This window comes from Eucalyptus grandis, chromosome 4, assembly GCF_016545825.1.
Source record: "Eucalyptus grandis isolate ANBG69807.140 chromosome 4, ASM1654582v1, whole genome shotgun sequence".
Classification (NCBI taxonomy): domain Eukaryota; kingdom Viridiplantae; phylum Streptophyta; class Magnoliopsida; order Myrtales; family Myrtaceae; genus Eucalyptus; species Eucalyptus grandis.
In genome coordinates this window covers 32,281,258-32,294,523 of record NC_052615.1, presented here as the reverse complement: position 1 = coordinate 32,294,523, position 13,266 = coordinate 32,281,258, and the positions used below count along the sequence as shown (strand labels likewise).

The following is a 13,266-nucleotide window of genomic DNA, read 5'->3' as shown; positions in this document are numbered from 1 at the left end:
AGAAATTGATTTCTCAATTTCTATTCCTTGGACAAGTTTTTGAGCAAAGAAACCCGTTTGATAACGACTCAAAATTTTTATTTCTGGAACAGAAATCCATTTGATAACAGAATAAAATTTCTACTTCTAGGAATAGAAATTAATTAGATAACAACATAGAAAATCCTCAAATACAAAATAATAGTCGAAATAATACTAAAACAACATAGGAAATCCTCAAATAAAAATAATAGTCGAAATAATACTAAAACAACATAGGAAATCTTCAAATAATAAATAATAGTCGAAATAATACTAATATATTACAAAAGTTGAAAATACAATTTCATAGAATTTCCTATTACATGTGCTTACGTTTCCTATTACATAATATTTTCTTTTGAAAAATAAACAACGTGGCAAAAAAAAATTTGAAATTCAATTGTAGTGAATATGTCGTTATGTTTTTGCCGAAATTGATTTCACATTAATCAAATAAGTCTAATGATAGCCATGATTATAACAGTCTAATCTCCTAAAAAAAAATCCTAACTTCAATTCTAATTCCAATTTCTTTCCAAATTTTGTTAAAAAAATCCTCACCATGTTCGAAAATCGTCACCAATTTTTTTCAAAATCATCAACACTAGGATTATTTAAAAATTTATTATCAAATTCCGTATTTTCATCAACACTCTTACAAGAACAATAGATTTCTTATTAGATCTCTTTTCCTTATAAAAGAAAAATCGGATGAAACCCTAATGATTTGACCCATTTTTACCGCCTCAATATGAAGTTTATGATTAAAAAAAATAGTTAGCCAGATAGAGCCGTTGTCTGGCATACTACGGAAGAGTAGGTGAAGAAAGACTCGTTAGATATGAATATGGCAAGTTAACTATTACCATGCATGAAATCTCTTGCATGCAACAAATGAAGCCTTGTTCATTCAATTCCCACCATCTAGCCCAATGGTTAAGATTTTCAATCAATCTTGATTGAAATGATTATATTAAAAATCATTAAAATATTTTGAACTAAATTAACTATTTCTATTTCAATATTAGTGATCTAAAATATTTTGCTTGTTCAAAAAAATCTAAAATATTTTGGACTAAATTTAAAAGTTGAGAAAAAAAATTTATATTTCTATTTTAAACCGAGAAGTTAAAAATTTCAGTTTCGATTTCTTCGATTTCTCTATTTGTGGAATAGAAATCTGTTTCGAAATAGAGAAATCAAATTACGTTACCAAACGGATTTATGTTCCAAACCTGTTTCAGGGAACAGAGAAATAGAGAAATCGATAAACATAAATTTTATCATGCGCGTCCTAAGTTTTTCGTTTCCTTTTAACCAAAAAAAAAAGTTTTTGTTTTGTATTATCTATGTAATATTTTCTGGACACTTGCCGTGGTGGAGCATCTCCCTCAATAGCAACATGTAGATTGAAAAACTCTTTCAAATAACAACTCGGACATTTAGGATTAATTCCTCTTATAATAAGAGCACATGAGATATAATTCCTAGGAGTCCAATTTGCTTTGTTGTGATCCCACTATACTGTTCAAGCGTGTCCCTGCAGGGAATAAAACTGCCGCAATTATTCATCACATGAGGACGAGATGGGACACATCAGAAATTATAAATTAACCCCATATAATGCATAGCAGAATCTTTTTCGAGTCATGGGGAGATCACGTGTTGAAGATGGCAGATTCTGCGGTGTTTTTCATGTACATACATAGGAACTGGTCCAGACGATACAGCTGATTCAACGAAATTTGCAAAATCCCATTTCAAGTACGACTCTTTTTCTTTTTCTTTTCTTGATGATGACATGTCACAGAACTGCAGAAACAGATGCTGGAGTTCAAATGGTCAATCCACCTATCGATGAGGAAACTTACCCTTTCGGATTAGTTTAAACTACTGATATGCTTATCCTAGAAATTAATGAAACGTACGTACAAATCAGATAAGGAGGAAGTGGAGTGCACGCAATGAAAAGGTAACGCGCGAAGAATGAAATTTCTTGCTGTTATATCTCCATGCACCCTTAATCTTGGCTTACATCTTAGGCTGCGCTTTTTTTTTCTTTTTGGTAATCCAGAAAATTCGCGCACCGTATCAACACGGACAGCCCAAAAAGCCCTGGGTAACGGGAGATAAACCCTAAGAACAATGGGTGCGTTTGGATGGGCATTTAGAAAGCCCATCCACGCCCCAAAGCTCTTTCACCCAAAAATGGGGTGTTTGGCAACCTCCTTGAAGGAGCTTTCAAATGAAAGCCTCCCTTGAAATGCTGAAAGCCCAAGGCTGGTAGTAGGGACTAGTTTTGAGCTTTCAAAGATTCTACCCAATGCTGAAAGATTTTTTTTTTTTTCCTAAACTATCCTTATTAATTTTTCATATTTCCATTATTGTCCTCTATTTATTTATTTTTTTAAATGGAAAAGGAGTAGCCCTTCGCCGGACCGGCAGGGCGACGGCCGCCGGCGAGCCAGACGGCGCCGGCGGCTGGCCACTGAGGTCGCCCGAGGTCGGGCGACCTCCGGCGAGGGTCGCGCGACCCAGCCCGAGGGCCGCCGGAGGTCGCCCGAGCCTCGGGCGACCCTCGGTGGTCGCGCGACCCACCCGATGGCGCCGGAGGTCGCCCGACCTCGGCGACTGTGGTCGCGCGACCGCGACCCTCACGGGTCGCGCGACCCTCGCCGAGGGTCGCCCGAGGTCGGGCGACCTCCGGCGGCCCTACGGGTCGCGCGACCCTCGGAGGTCGCCCGACCTCGGCGACTCACCGACACCGTCGGGCGCCAGATCCGGCTCGCCGGCGGCCGCAGACCCTCTTCGCCGATCCGGCGAAGGGTTTAGCCGAATTTTAAAAAAAAAAGAAAAAAAAAAAAAAAAAAATATATATATATATACACACACATTATACCCATCAAAAGCCCCTTGCGAAAGTTCTTCTTACCAAACGCACATTCAACTCAAAGTCCATTTGCAAATTTTTTTACCAAACACCATTGCATTTTTCCCAAGTAGCTTTTCAAAGATTTGCATTGGACTCAAAGCCCATTGCAAATGCCGAACCAAACGCAGCAATACGTGCGCTACCACCACACACGTGCCACCGAGTAAGTCACTCCGCGACGTCCGGGAATCGAACTCCTCTCCTTGCGTTAGGGGAAGAAGCTCGCCACTAGTAGCGCCACCTAGGTGGGTGATGGCTGCGCTTTTTTATTGATACACACGCTTATCATATATTACGTAGTTGTTCGCATTCAAAGGGTCATCTTATCTTGCTATTGAAAAATCTTATAATCCGTTTGACGAAAAAGTTTTGACGAATCTTTTCTTCTAGTTGAATGAGCGGGAATCCTGGCCAAAATAAATAGAAGAAAATCTGACGGGGGAGCTTTCGAAATCGAGCTCGACATTGGCAAAGATGAAATTATCATATAATAATTATTGAAAAAAAAATGGGAGTCGGCCTCTACGGGCTTGTAGATATGGGAATATAATTGCACCACGTGGCATTAAAGAGGCCAATGGTATTAGGATCGCCAAACCCCAGATTCAATTGAATAAAAAATGGGACATTATCACTGATTAGGGCTCTCACATTACTAAAGACTAATATAAAATGAAGAATATGGGGCCCTTAAAGCCAACCCTGCTAGTTTCTTTTCCTCCAGTCCTTTTTTCTATTTTATCTTTGTTGAAAAGACTCCCGGTAGCATAAATTTGACCGGCTTCTCTACGCCATCCACGTTTCATTTTCCTTATGGCTTTGGGCAATAAACAATTCGAATTATTCAGTCAACACTAAGATGCCAATGACCAAAATGTGGTGTGCAGATTCAATACGGAGATCCATGAGCGAAACACGTGTCTTTTACAAACTAGGCTTTTCTATCTGAAATTAGGCACGTTTTAGTAATTCCAGCTTCAAATTTTATTTTTGTAGTCTTTACTTGCACGTACGACCTCTTTGGAAAAGCTCGTCTAATCTCACGGGGAATCGATATAAATTTGTCTTATTTATCACAAGCAAATAGAACTGATTAGGCTTACCTCCGTGGAAGAGTAATGAGTAGAGAGAGACCAAATGTTTTTTCCATGCTTAAATTCAAAGAGGCCTCATTACTTCGTGAGAAGAGATATGAACATACCTTTAATTAGATCATCAACTAGGTCATATAATCTATTATATATAATTCTTTAAAAAAATAAAAAATAAAATAAAAACCTCCTGCATTTAGAAGATCACGATCCCTTTTTCTTTCCCAAAATATCCTCATAAAAACTTTTCCAAGTAATCTATTAATGGACAAAAATGTAAATTAATAATCCTCTTCAAATAATCATGTATATTAATTTTAAAATCGATTCTTTCTACATCATATATTTCTCTTTCTCTTTCCTGCTAAATCTTATTTGTACTTAATAAATGCTTGAAATGCCTTTACATAAAAACTTCAAAAAAATTGTCCTTAAAGTTATAAACTTGTTGTAAAAAAGGCAATTCAGCCTCAAACATTTTAATTGTACTCAATTAATCCTAAACCATTTGGCAATTTGCCAATTTAGTCCTACACTTTTTGACGATTTTCCAATTTATCCTTAAAATTTTTAACGATTTGACAATATAGTCCTTTTTATCAATTATCCAAATAATTGATTTAGAACTAAATTGGTCATTTGAAAAGTTCGAGAGTAAATTGATAAATTGTCAAAAAAATTATAATTAAATTTGCACAATTGAAATTTTTAAGACTGAATTGACCTTCTTACAATAGATTTAGGACTTTTTGAATAATTATACCTAAAATTTTCTATAAAATGATTAAGAACAAAAATGATGACATTTATCAAATTAAATAATAGATTGGGTTATTGTCATAACTAATCAATTTTTTGTCTTTTTTATATTAGAAGTCACATTTGTCAGGGTATTCGAGCCAAAATTGGAAGCTATACTTCTTGCTTACTTGAGTATTTGGGCAGAACTCGATGTTCTAGGAATAGGAAATATTCGATTGACTTAGGAGAATCAAGGAGCATCATTGGATGCAATATTCCAATTGGGTTATTTGTTTGGTTATGCTTTCTCCGATTATTCCGTTTTTTTATCTTTTCAAAGGCACCAAAAACTTAAGCAGATTACTATTTTGACTCACGGAAATCTTCGTCTCATTTAGGAATTTTGGGGCCTCCCATGCCGGATCAAACTAATTGTGGGCGTGCTTGACAGCATGGCTACAAACAACAAAGGAAGACAAAGAAATCATCACAATAATTCCAAATTTTCTCTAATTTTAGATAGGTTTAATAAGAGAAAGCACATCTCTCCCTCCTCTAATCATGCGATGACCACGCTAATGTGTTTCTTTTCAATCAATCATCACCGTCCGGGTGTCCTTATTGAAGAGAAAGTTGATGTTGGCTTAAATCAAAAAGGGTGAAATGGGGTCGGAAATTGATAAGCATCTCATCCTTCCACGACTCTTGATAGAAATACAAATCATTTGATGCGATGTCTACTATGCTATTTCGCCATACAATTAAGGAAAGTGACTATCATTTAAGGATCACATCATACACATCTCGTAGTATTGCGCATAACAAGAGTTGTTGTCTTCATCGACATTGACAGGATGGCTAGACAGGGCTTGCCATGGCCGATGACCTTTTCAATCCCATGGTTATGAAGCAACAATGGTCCCGGCAAGGAATTTTGATCACGATTCTTCTCCATTATTAACCGCATATGTTGTCTTTACATGGGGTCGATAAACCCAGGCCTCAAACTAGACGTACCTCACGCTTTAGGCTTGTCGGATCTTGAAACGTGACAGATTGTGTTCTTTATGTGGGGCCATGGAACGAAGAATTTCAAGTTCTCATCTGAATTAAGTTTGGAATCCAGGCTACATTAATTTCTCATAAATTAACACGCCCTGCTGGCTTATAGGATGTGCGGTAACAAGTTTACCATGAAATTCTACGGATTCATGACATACACCAGCCATGCGTTAAGGTTTGCTCATTATAAGTAATGAAAAAATAGATGTCTTTCATGCTCCGCGTGTTTTATGGAAAATTAATAACTTGGAATGCATTTTCCTGTAAAGGATCACTTTATAGCTTAGAAAAATGAATAAACGAAAAATATTTAGATATATATCATTCTTGATAATTAAAACATGAGAAAAGTATTTAAAAAGTCATAAACATTTTATATTTGTGTCAATTTAATCTTAAAATTTTTACTTGACACCAATTCACTCCTTTCCGGATAACTTTAACTAAATTTTGCTAACCGAGCGCCGATTAGCTAACGTGGCATGATTGACATTAATGTGAACAATTTTTAATAATATTTTAAATATTTTTTATTTCTTTTTTCTTTTTTCCTTCTCCTCCTCTTTCCTCTTTCCTCTAGTTGATTGTCGGACCTTGACAACCGGACAAGGCAATGGCCGACGAGGTCAAGGTCAACCTCACTGGCCACTAGCAAGGCTTGAGCCATCACCAATGGCCGCAAGGGCAGCCTTGTGCCAGCCATGGGCAAGGCACCCTCGTTGGATCCGATGAGGGTGAAGCTTCACCAATCATGGGTAAGGCTCAAGCTCAACCTTGCCAACCCGACGTGAGGCAACCCTCGATGCCATGCCACTGGCAAGGGCTCGAGCCTCACTGGCCATTGCCTCTTGCCAATCATTGAGGTAAGACAATTGACTAAGGGAAGGAGAAGGAGAAGGAAAAAAATAAAATAATTCAAAAATATTAAAATATTATTAAAATTTATCAATGTCAGCACAAATCGTATCATGTCAACTAGCTAGTACCTAGTCAACAAAATCCAGTCAAAATTAGCTAGAAATGATTGAATTGACACCAAAAATAGATTTATGATTTTTTTAACACTTTTTCCATTATAACATTTTCCATTGACTAATTATTTCAAGTGATGCAAGTGATCATTTAGGAAAAAAAAAATTAGATCATTTATTTTTTTCGAAACAAACAAAATTTTGGCCCATTTTCATCACGATGAATAGTACTTCCGATCATTCAAATATTGAACAAGTCTATTGTCTAATAAAGTTTTTAGATAGGTTAATATCTTTTGCTCTTACTTAAATCCTTTTCTCAAATCACTTTTCTCCAATGTCGCTCATGGCCGCATGTACCATCTCTATCGTATTGAAAGCAAATCCATCCTAAGTTTTAGGGTCCATTCGTTTCGCGGAAAATTGACCATTTCTGGAAAATATTTTCGCATAAGTTATTTTCCAGGAAAATAACAATATTTTCTGGTATTCGGCTAAAACCTGAAAATGTTTAGGAAAATATTTTCCGCCCACCAAATTAGAGAGCGTGAGCGTCAAGCTCGAGGTTTGCTAGATTGACAAGCGCGAATTTGAGATCGATGAGCTTAAGGTTCACTTGATCCAACGACTAGCCAAGAAAGAAGAATTTGGGAAACAAAGAAAAGAAAAAGGAAATTAAAAATAGTTCGAATTAAAAAAGAAAAAAGAAAATTAAAAGTAAGGATTTGTAAATGTGTGAAATAAGAGAGATCAAAAGTAGAAAACATTTTCCCCCACTTTAGAAGACTTTTTTCCTTTAATGGAAAACATTTTCCTCAATAAATTCATTTTTCGTAAAACGAACGGAGCCTTAATCTCGATTTTTTTATCTAGATAGAAAGTACCATTAAAACCCCTACCGGTCCTTCACAGTAAGTAGCAATTATATATCGAATTCCAAGACCAAAAAAAATGATTGGGAAAATCTGTTTTTACCCAAAAAAAAAAAAAAAAATGTTTGGGAAAATCTGTCTACATCTATAAAAGGGGAAGAGATAAAAAAAGGCTCTTTCCTTTTAAGATAAAAAGAGTGCGCTCTTTTCTTTGGTGTGACTAAAGGAAGGTTGAATCACACGAGTTTCATGAGACTGTGCTGTCCCATTGCTGCTCTGAAAACAACACCTCATGTCCCAATGGTTAAAAAGAAGGCAGAGCAGAGAGACGTCGGGGATATGTTCGACCGTGTCGTACTGTGGCACTATCTCCACCTCACATGGCGTGTAAATGCCGATTTGAAAGCGTATGGCATGTGAAGCTGAACATGATGAGATCTCAGATGAACTGGAAATACCTATCGAGATCACGCATTATTGTACTTTTTCTGCCCTTTCTTGGACATGCTTTCTCATCTCCGTTCGGCTGATCCAAAAGGGAGGAGAAGGAATCAAAAGTTGCTCAACCTCTCCTCCTCCACGATGCCATTAAGTATTGCCAAACGAAAAAGATTGGAAGGATAAACCTTCCCCCAGATCGAACCGAGCCCGATGAGATAGCGTCTTCCTGACCTATCGAGGACAAAAAATGCCAATCAATCGAATTTTGCTAGATCAAGAAAACCCTATAATGGATTTGATATCGTATTTTAAATATTTTCTCTCCCTTGCGACCCTTAAATGAAAAAGAAAAAAAGAAACATCAGTAGAGAAAATGGGGATTAGGGTTTTGTCATTTAGTCCTTTCAAGACATAAAAAAATGGAAAATCGCTCGATTATTCTCAAGGCATGGACCTCGGGGCCTCCGACTATAAATACCCCACCAATTAACGAGACCAGCCATCTCATGTTCTTGAATATCACCGTACTCTCCGATCTCTCTCCGCTACCTCGACCACAAAAATACACGCGAAGCCTCCTCTCCTCAACGCAGACATATAGTCTGAACCTTTTCTTTAGCAGCTCCGCTTCAGTGACGGCACCATGTCTCTCCCTGAAACAGAGGGTAAGACCATCCCCGATGCCTGGGACTACCAGGGCCGCCCGGCCGATCGGTCCCGCACCGGCGGCTGGACCAGTGCCGCCATGATTTTAGGTCTCAAAGAAAACGCCCTGCCTCCTATTTGTTTGCTTTCATACATTATCCGTCGAATCGTTTTCTGAGTGATTTCTTCCTCCTTGTTTCTCACTACAGGAGGAGAGGCCTGTGAGAGGCTGACGACCCTTGGAGTTGCAGTGAATCTGGTGACGTACTTGACCGGGACGATGCACCTGGGCAGTGCCACTTCCGCTAACATCGTCACCAACTTCATGGGCACCTCCTTCATGCTCTGCCTCCTCGGCGGCTTTGTCGCCGACACCTTCCTTGGCCGGTACGCTTTGCTGCGACACCCTCCGTGGATCTATCTGAGTCTGTCTCTAACGCTAATTTGGGTACCTCTTCTTGGCTGAGACAGGTACCTCACCATCGCGATATTCGCCACAATCCAAGCAACAGTAAGACCTTCTTCTCGATTGCCACGGCTTATCTTTTAACTTTACATGTGCCCTCAAATGAAAATGATTTGAATATTCAGAAAAATGAATAAAGAAACTTTATCGGTATGATTGGAATCAAATTGTCACTAATTTCCATGTCTTCCTTTTTTGGCTTTGTGTTAGGGTGTGACAATCTTGGCAATATCAACCATAATCCCGAGCTTGAGGCCCCCAACGTGCACCGCGAGTAATGACCAGCTGTGCACGCCGGCGACTGGTACACAGATGACGGTTCTCTATTTGGCGCTCTACACGCTGGCCCTCGGGACCGGCGGCCTCAAGTCGAGCGTGTCCGGGTTCGGGTCGGACCAGTTCGACGAGTCGGACCCGAAGGAGCAGTCCCAGATGGTCAACTTCTTCAACTGGTTCTTCTTCTTCATCAGCATCGGCTCGCTGCTCGCCGTCACCGTCCTCGTCTACATACAGGACAACCAGGGACGGCAGTGGGGCTACGGGATCTGCGCCTGCGCCATCGTCATCGCGCTGGTCGTGTTCTTGTCCGGGACGAAGAGGTACAGGTTCAAGAAGCTCGTGGGGAGCCCGCTGACGCAGATCGCCGCCGTGTACGTCGCGGCTTGGAGGAAGAGGCGGTTGGAGTTGCCGTCGGACGCTTCGCTGCTCTTCAATGTGGATGACCTGCCGGGTGATGGGAGTGCGGAGAAGAAGAAGAAGCAGAAGCTGCCTCACAGCAAGCAGTTCAGGTTAGCATCGATGATTCTCTTTTGCTGAGTCTCCTAGACTATTGGTTTAACTGTCAAAAAGGGTCCCGTTTTCGTCCTCAATTTTCTTCTTTTTTTATGTCCCCAATGAGATCTACTTTCTAAAACTATTATTAAATCTAATTCTTTATGACTCACGTATTTTAAAATTATCGATGCGCGAAATCTTTCCGACTCTTTACGAGGCATAGTTTTGCTAGACCATTAAGAAGGTTTCCGAAAGTTTTGCACGAGCGATGTGCCGAAATATCAGTTAGATCCTCAGCTAAGCGGAATCAACATACAAAAGACAGATCAGCTTGTAAGCGATTTGTATCAAATTAAGCCTAACTTTCAACAAGCTAATGTAAGATAAGACAGCGCCTTCGAAATTTAGATCTGAAGTCATAATTAAAATAGCACATTATTGGTTGCTGTGGTCTTTCGTCGGAAACTGTTTTAGCATTTATTTATTGACCCTTTTGATTGGTGGGATCGACTCACTGCTGAAGCGCGACAATAATTTCTCTGACTTTATCCTCAGCTTCTCAATCATCCAAGGGGGGGAAAGTTGCTCCCTGCCCTTGGACAATAGGACAAAAAAAGTATCGACATTCGGCTCCTAAATGATTAGCATATTAAAAACGAATAAAAGATGACACGTTCAATGAATCCCTTGAATGTTCACACGTTCTAGCTCTTCATTTCGTGCCAGCTGCAGAAACTTCAGAGAAAATCGACAACCAAAATCATAGGATATAACAGCTGTTTCATTTATGTGCTGGTGTTTGCTAATTTCTATGATCGATCTTGATTAGATATTTGTTTCTTTCCTCTTGAATATTCGTGTGGTGGTACATATTGCTAGGTTGAGCTAACACCAAGAACCCTAGAGAAAAACCCTATGTTCCGCATTTCGGATTACTATATGGAACTTTCGCCATGTTAAAAAGAGACAGCAGGTTTTAATTTTGTCTTTTACTTCATTTGTAGTATTTATTCCTGCAGATTTCACATTCCAATAAGAGGTAAAAACCAGAGAAACTAATTAAATAACATTACTGAGTGCTTTAATCTAGAAAGAGGACTCACGAGGGACCGATTCGGTTTGTCTCCATATTGATTTTGATCCTCGCGCTCCTCGCCCTCGCTTTCGACCTTCCCCAGCTAACTCACGGACCTTCTGGCCCTTTTCTAGCTTGATTTTCAAGCCTTGCACTTTTTCCTTGGTGTTCACATTTCTGCCTTAAAGTCTGTTTTCTTACACGTCATCATCATCTAGACGTTAAATCCCTTAAGTCTTACTTGTGACATATCCTCTATACCAAATTTTTTTAATTAGAACAAGACTGGCGGAAGATGAACCGAGGTCGCATTATGCGGCTTCAGTGGGAAAATATCCAATTCTCTAATACAATAATGTTTGTGTGGAAGATTTAAGACCTTTTTGAAAATTCTTGTGACTTTCACGTGAAAAGTGGATATATCGCTGGATACAGTAAAAAGAAGATAAATGGATATGCTATGCACGTATTTTACGCATTTGACATGGTCTTTACTAGCGGAAATTAGATCAAATGCTGAAAATAAGAGTCAAAAGACTGAAGCAATTGTCAAAAGAAAAGACAAAAAGGTAGAGTCCCCTCAGACAGCCTCCAAAGATCTTATGCAAGCTTTTCCATGAGTAGGTCTAGCTTCCTACCGAAATCGATCGACTAGGTTGCTTCGTCATGATGTCTTTTTTGCCCCAAAGGACACGATGCATGTTGCGTGGCCCATTGTTCCAATAATTACGAATCACCGAAATCATGTGCGGGTGATAATCGAATGCCTTTTCGTGGACCTTTTCTTCCTCGCAGATTCTTGGACAAGGCAGCGATCAAGCCCTCAGAAATGCCTAATGACGTCACCGTGGTGAACAAGTGGAACTTGTCGACCCTAACTGACGTGGAAGAAGTGAAGTTAGTCATAAGAATGTTGCCCATTTGGGCCACCAACATCATGTTTTGGACCGTCTATGCCCAGATGACCACGTTCTCGGTCTCGCAAGCGACCACCATGGACCGCCACATCGGCAAGTCGTTCCAAATCCCCGCTGCCTCCTTGACCGTCTTCTTCGTCGGCAGCATCCTCCTGACCGTGCCTGTCTACGACAGGGTCGTCGTCCCGCTGACCCGAAGACTGCTTAAGAACCCGCATGGGCTGACCCCGCTGCAGAGGATCGGGGTCGGCCTGGTGCTCTCGATACTGGCGATGGTGGCCGCCGCACTGACCGAGATCAAGCGACTGCGGGCTGCCAGGCATTACGGCCTGACGAACGACCCGAATGCCGTGATCCCGCTGAGCGTGTTCTGGCTGGTCCCGCAGTTCTTCTTCGTGGGGTCGGGCGAGGCGTTCACGTACATCGGGCAGTTGGACTTCTTCCTAAGGGAGTGCCCGAAAGGAATGAAGACCATGAGCACAGGGCTGTTCCTGAGCACCCTGTCATTAGGGTTCTTCTTCAGCTCGCTTTTGGTCACTGTAGTCCACAAGGTGACCGGGAACAAGAAGCCATGGCTAGCTAATAATCTCAACCAAGGGAAGCTGCACGACTTCTATTGGCTCCTAGCCATTCTGAGCGCGCTCAACTTCTTGATTTTCTTAGTGTGCGCCAAATGGTATGTGTACAAGGACAAGAGGCTGGCCGATGAAGGGATTGAGCTTGAAGAGGAAGGACCTACTTGCCATGCGTAAGTGGTTTTCCTGCCCCCTTTTTTGGGCTTTTCTATAGCGTGTGCACTCGTTATAAAAGTCATTTTCAGTGTAATATATTCGCGTCGAAAGGGAGATTGCCGGAGAACTCGTCTCCGAGTTAACAGTATGTATTAGGCAAGAAAACGATGGAGAAGGCGCAGGGCCTATGCGGTCGAGAACACGGTGACAAAAGGGATTATGTGTTCAGGAGTTTCATTGGAGTGCTCTCAGGAGCTTTTCTTTGAAGGCTTCAATAATGTGATCTCGCAGTTAACTACTTCCCGTCTGTTGAATTAAAATTAATCCAAAACTCCCAACAACATATTGCTTGATGAATGAATGATGCAATGCATATAACCAAACGCTATATAACAAAATAAACTATGCAATATTTCATTTGAGTGGGGACCATTGTGAATTGTGCGGAACATTACCCCCATTTCTCCATCACTAGGATCGAAACGATCTTTTAGATTTGACTTAGAATGCGCCTGCGAGTAATAATG

The 13,266-nt window shown here is 40.3% G+C and overlaps 1 protein-coding gene across 1 annotated transcript; it reads left to right on the top strand.

Annotated features, from left to right (window-relative positions):
* The first annotated feature begins 8,625 nt into the window (after positions 1-8,625).
* Positions 8,626-13,080, top strand: LOC104441891 (protein NRT1/ PTR FAMILY 6.3). Its single transcript, XM_010055146.3, has 5 exons — positions 8,626-8,886; positions 8,986-9,163; positions 9,248-9,287; positions 9,453-10,030; positions 11,887-13,080. Exons 1-5 carry the CDS (start codon positions 8,775-8,777, stop codon positions 12,758-12,760), a joined length of 1,782 nt encoding a protein of 593 aa, XP_010053448.2. The 5' UTR covers positions 8,626-8,774; the 3' UTR covers positions 12,761-13,080.
* Positions 13,081-13,266: the final 186 nt, after the last annotated feature.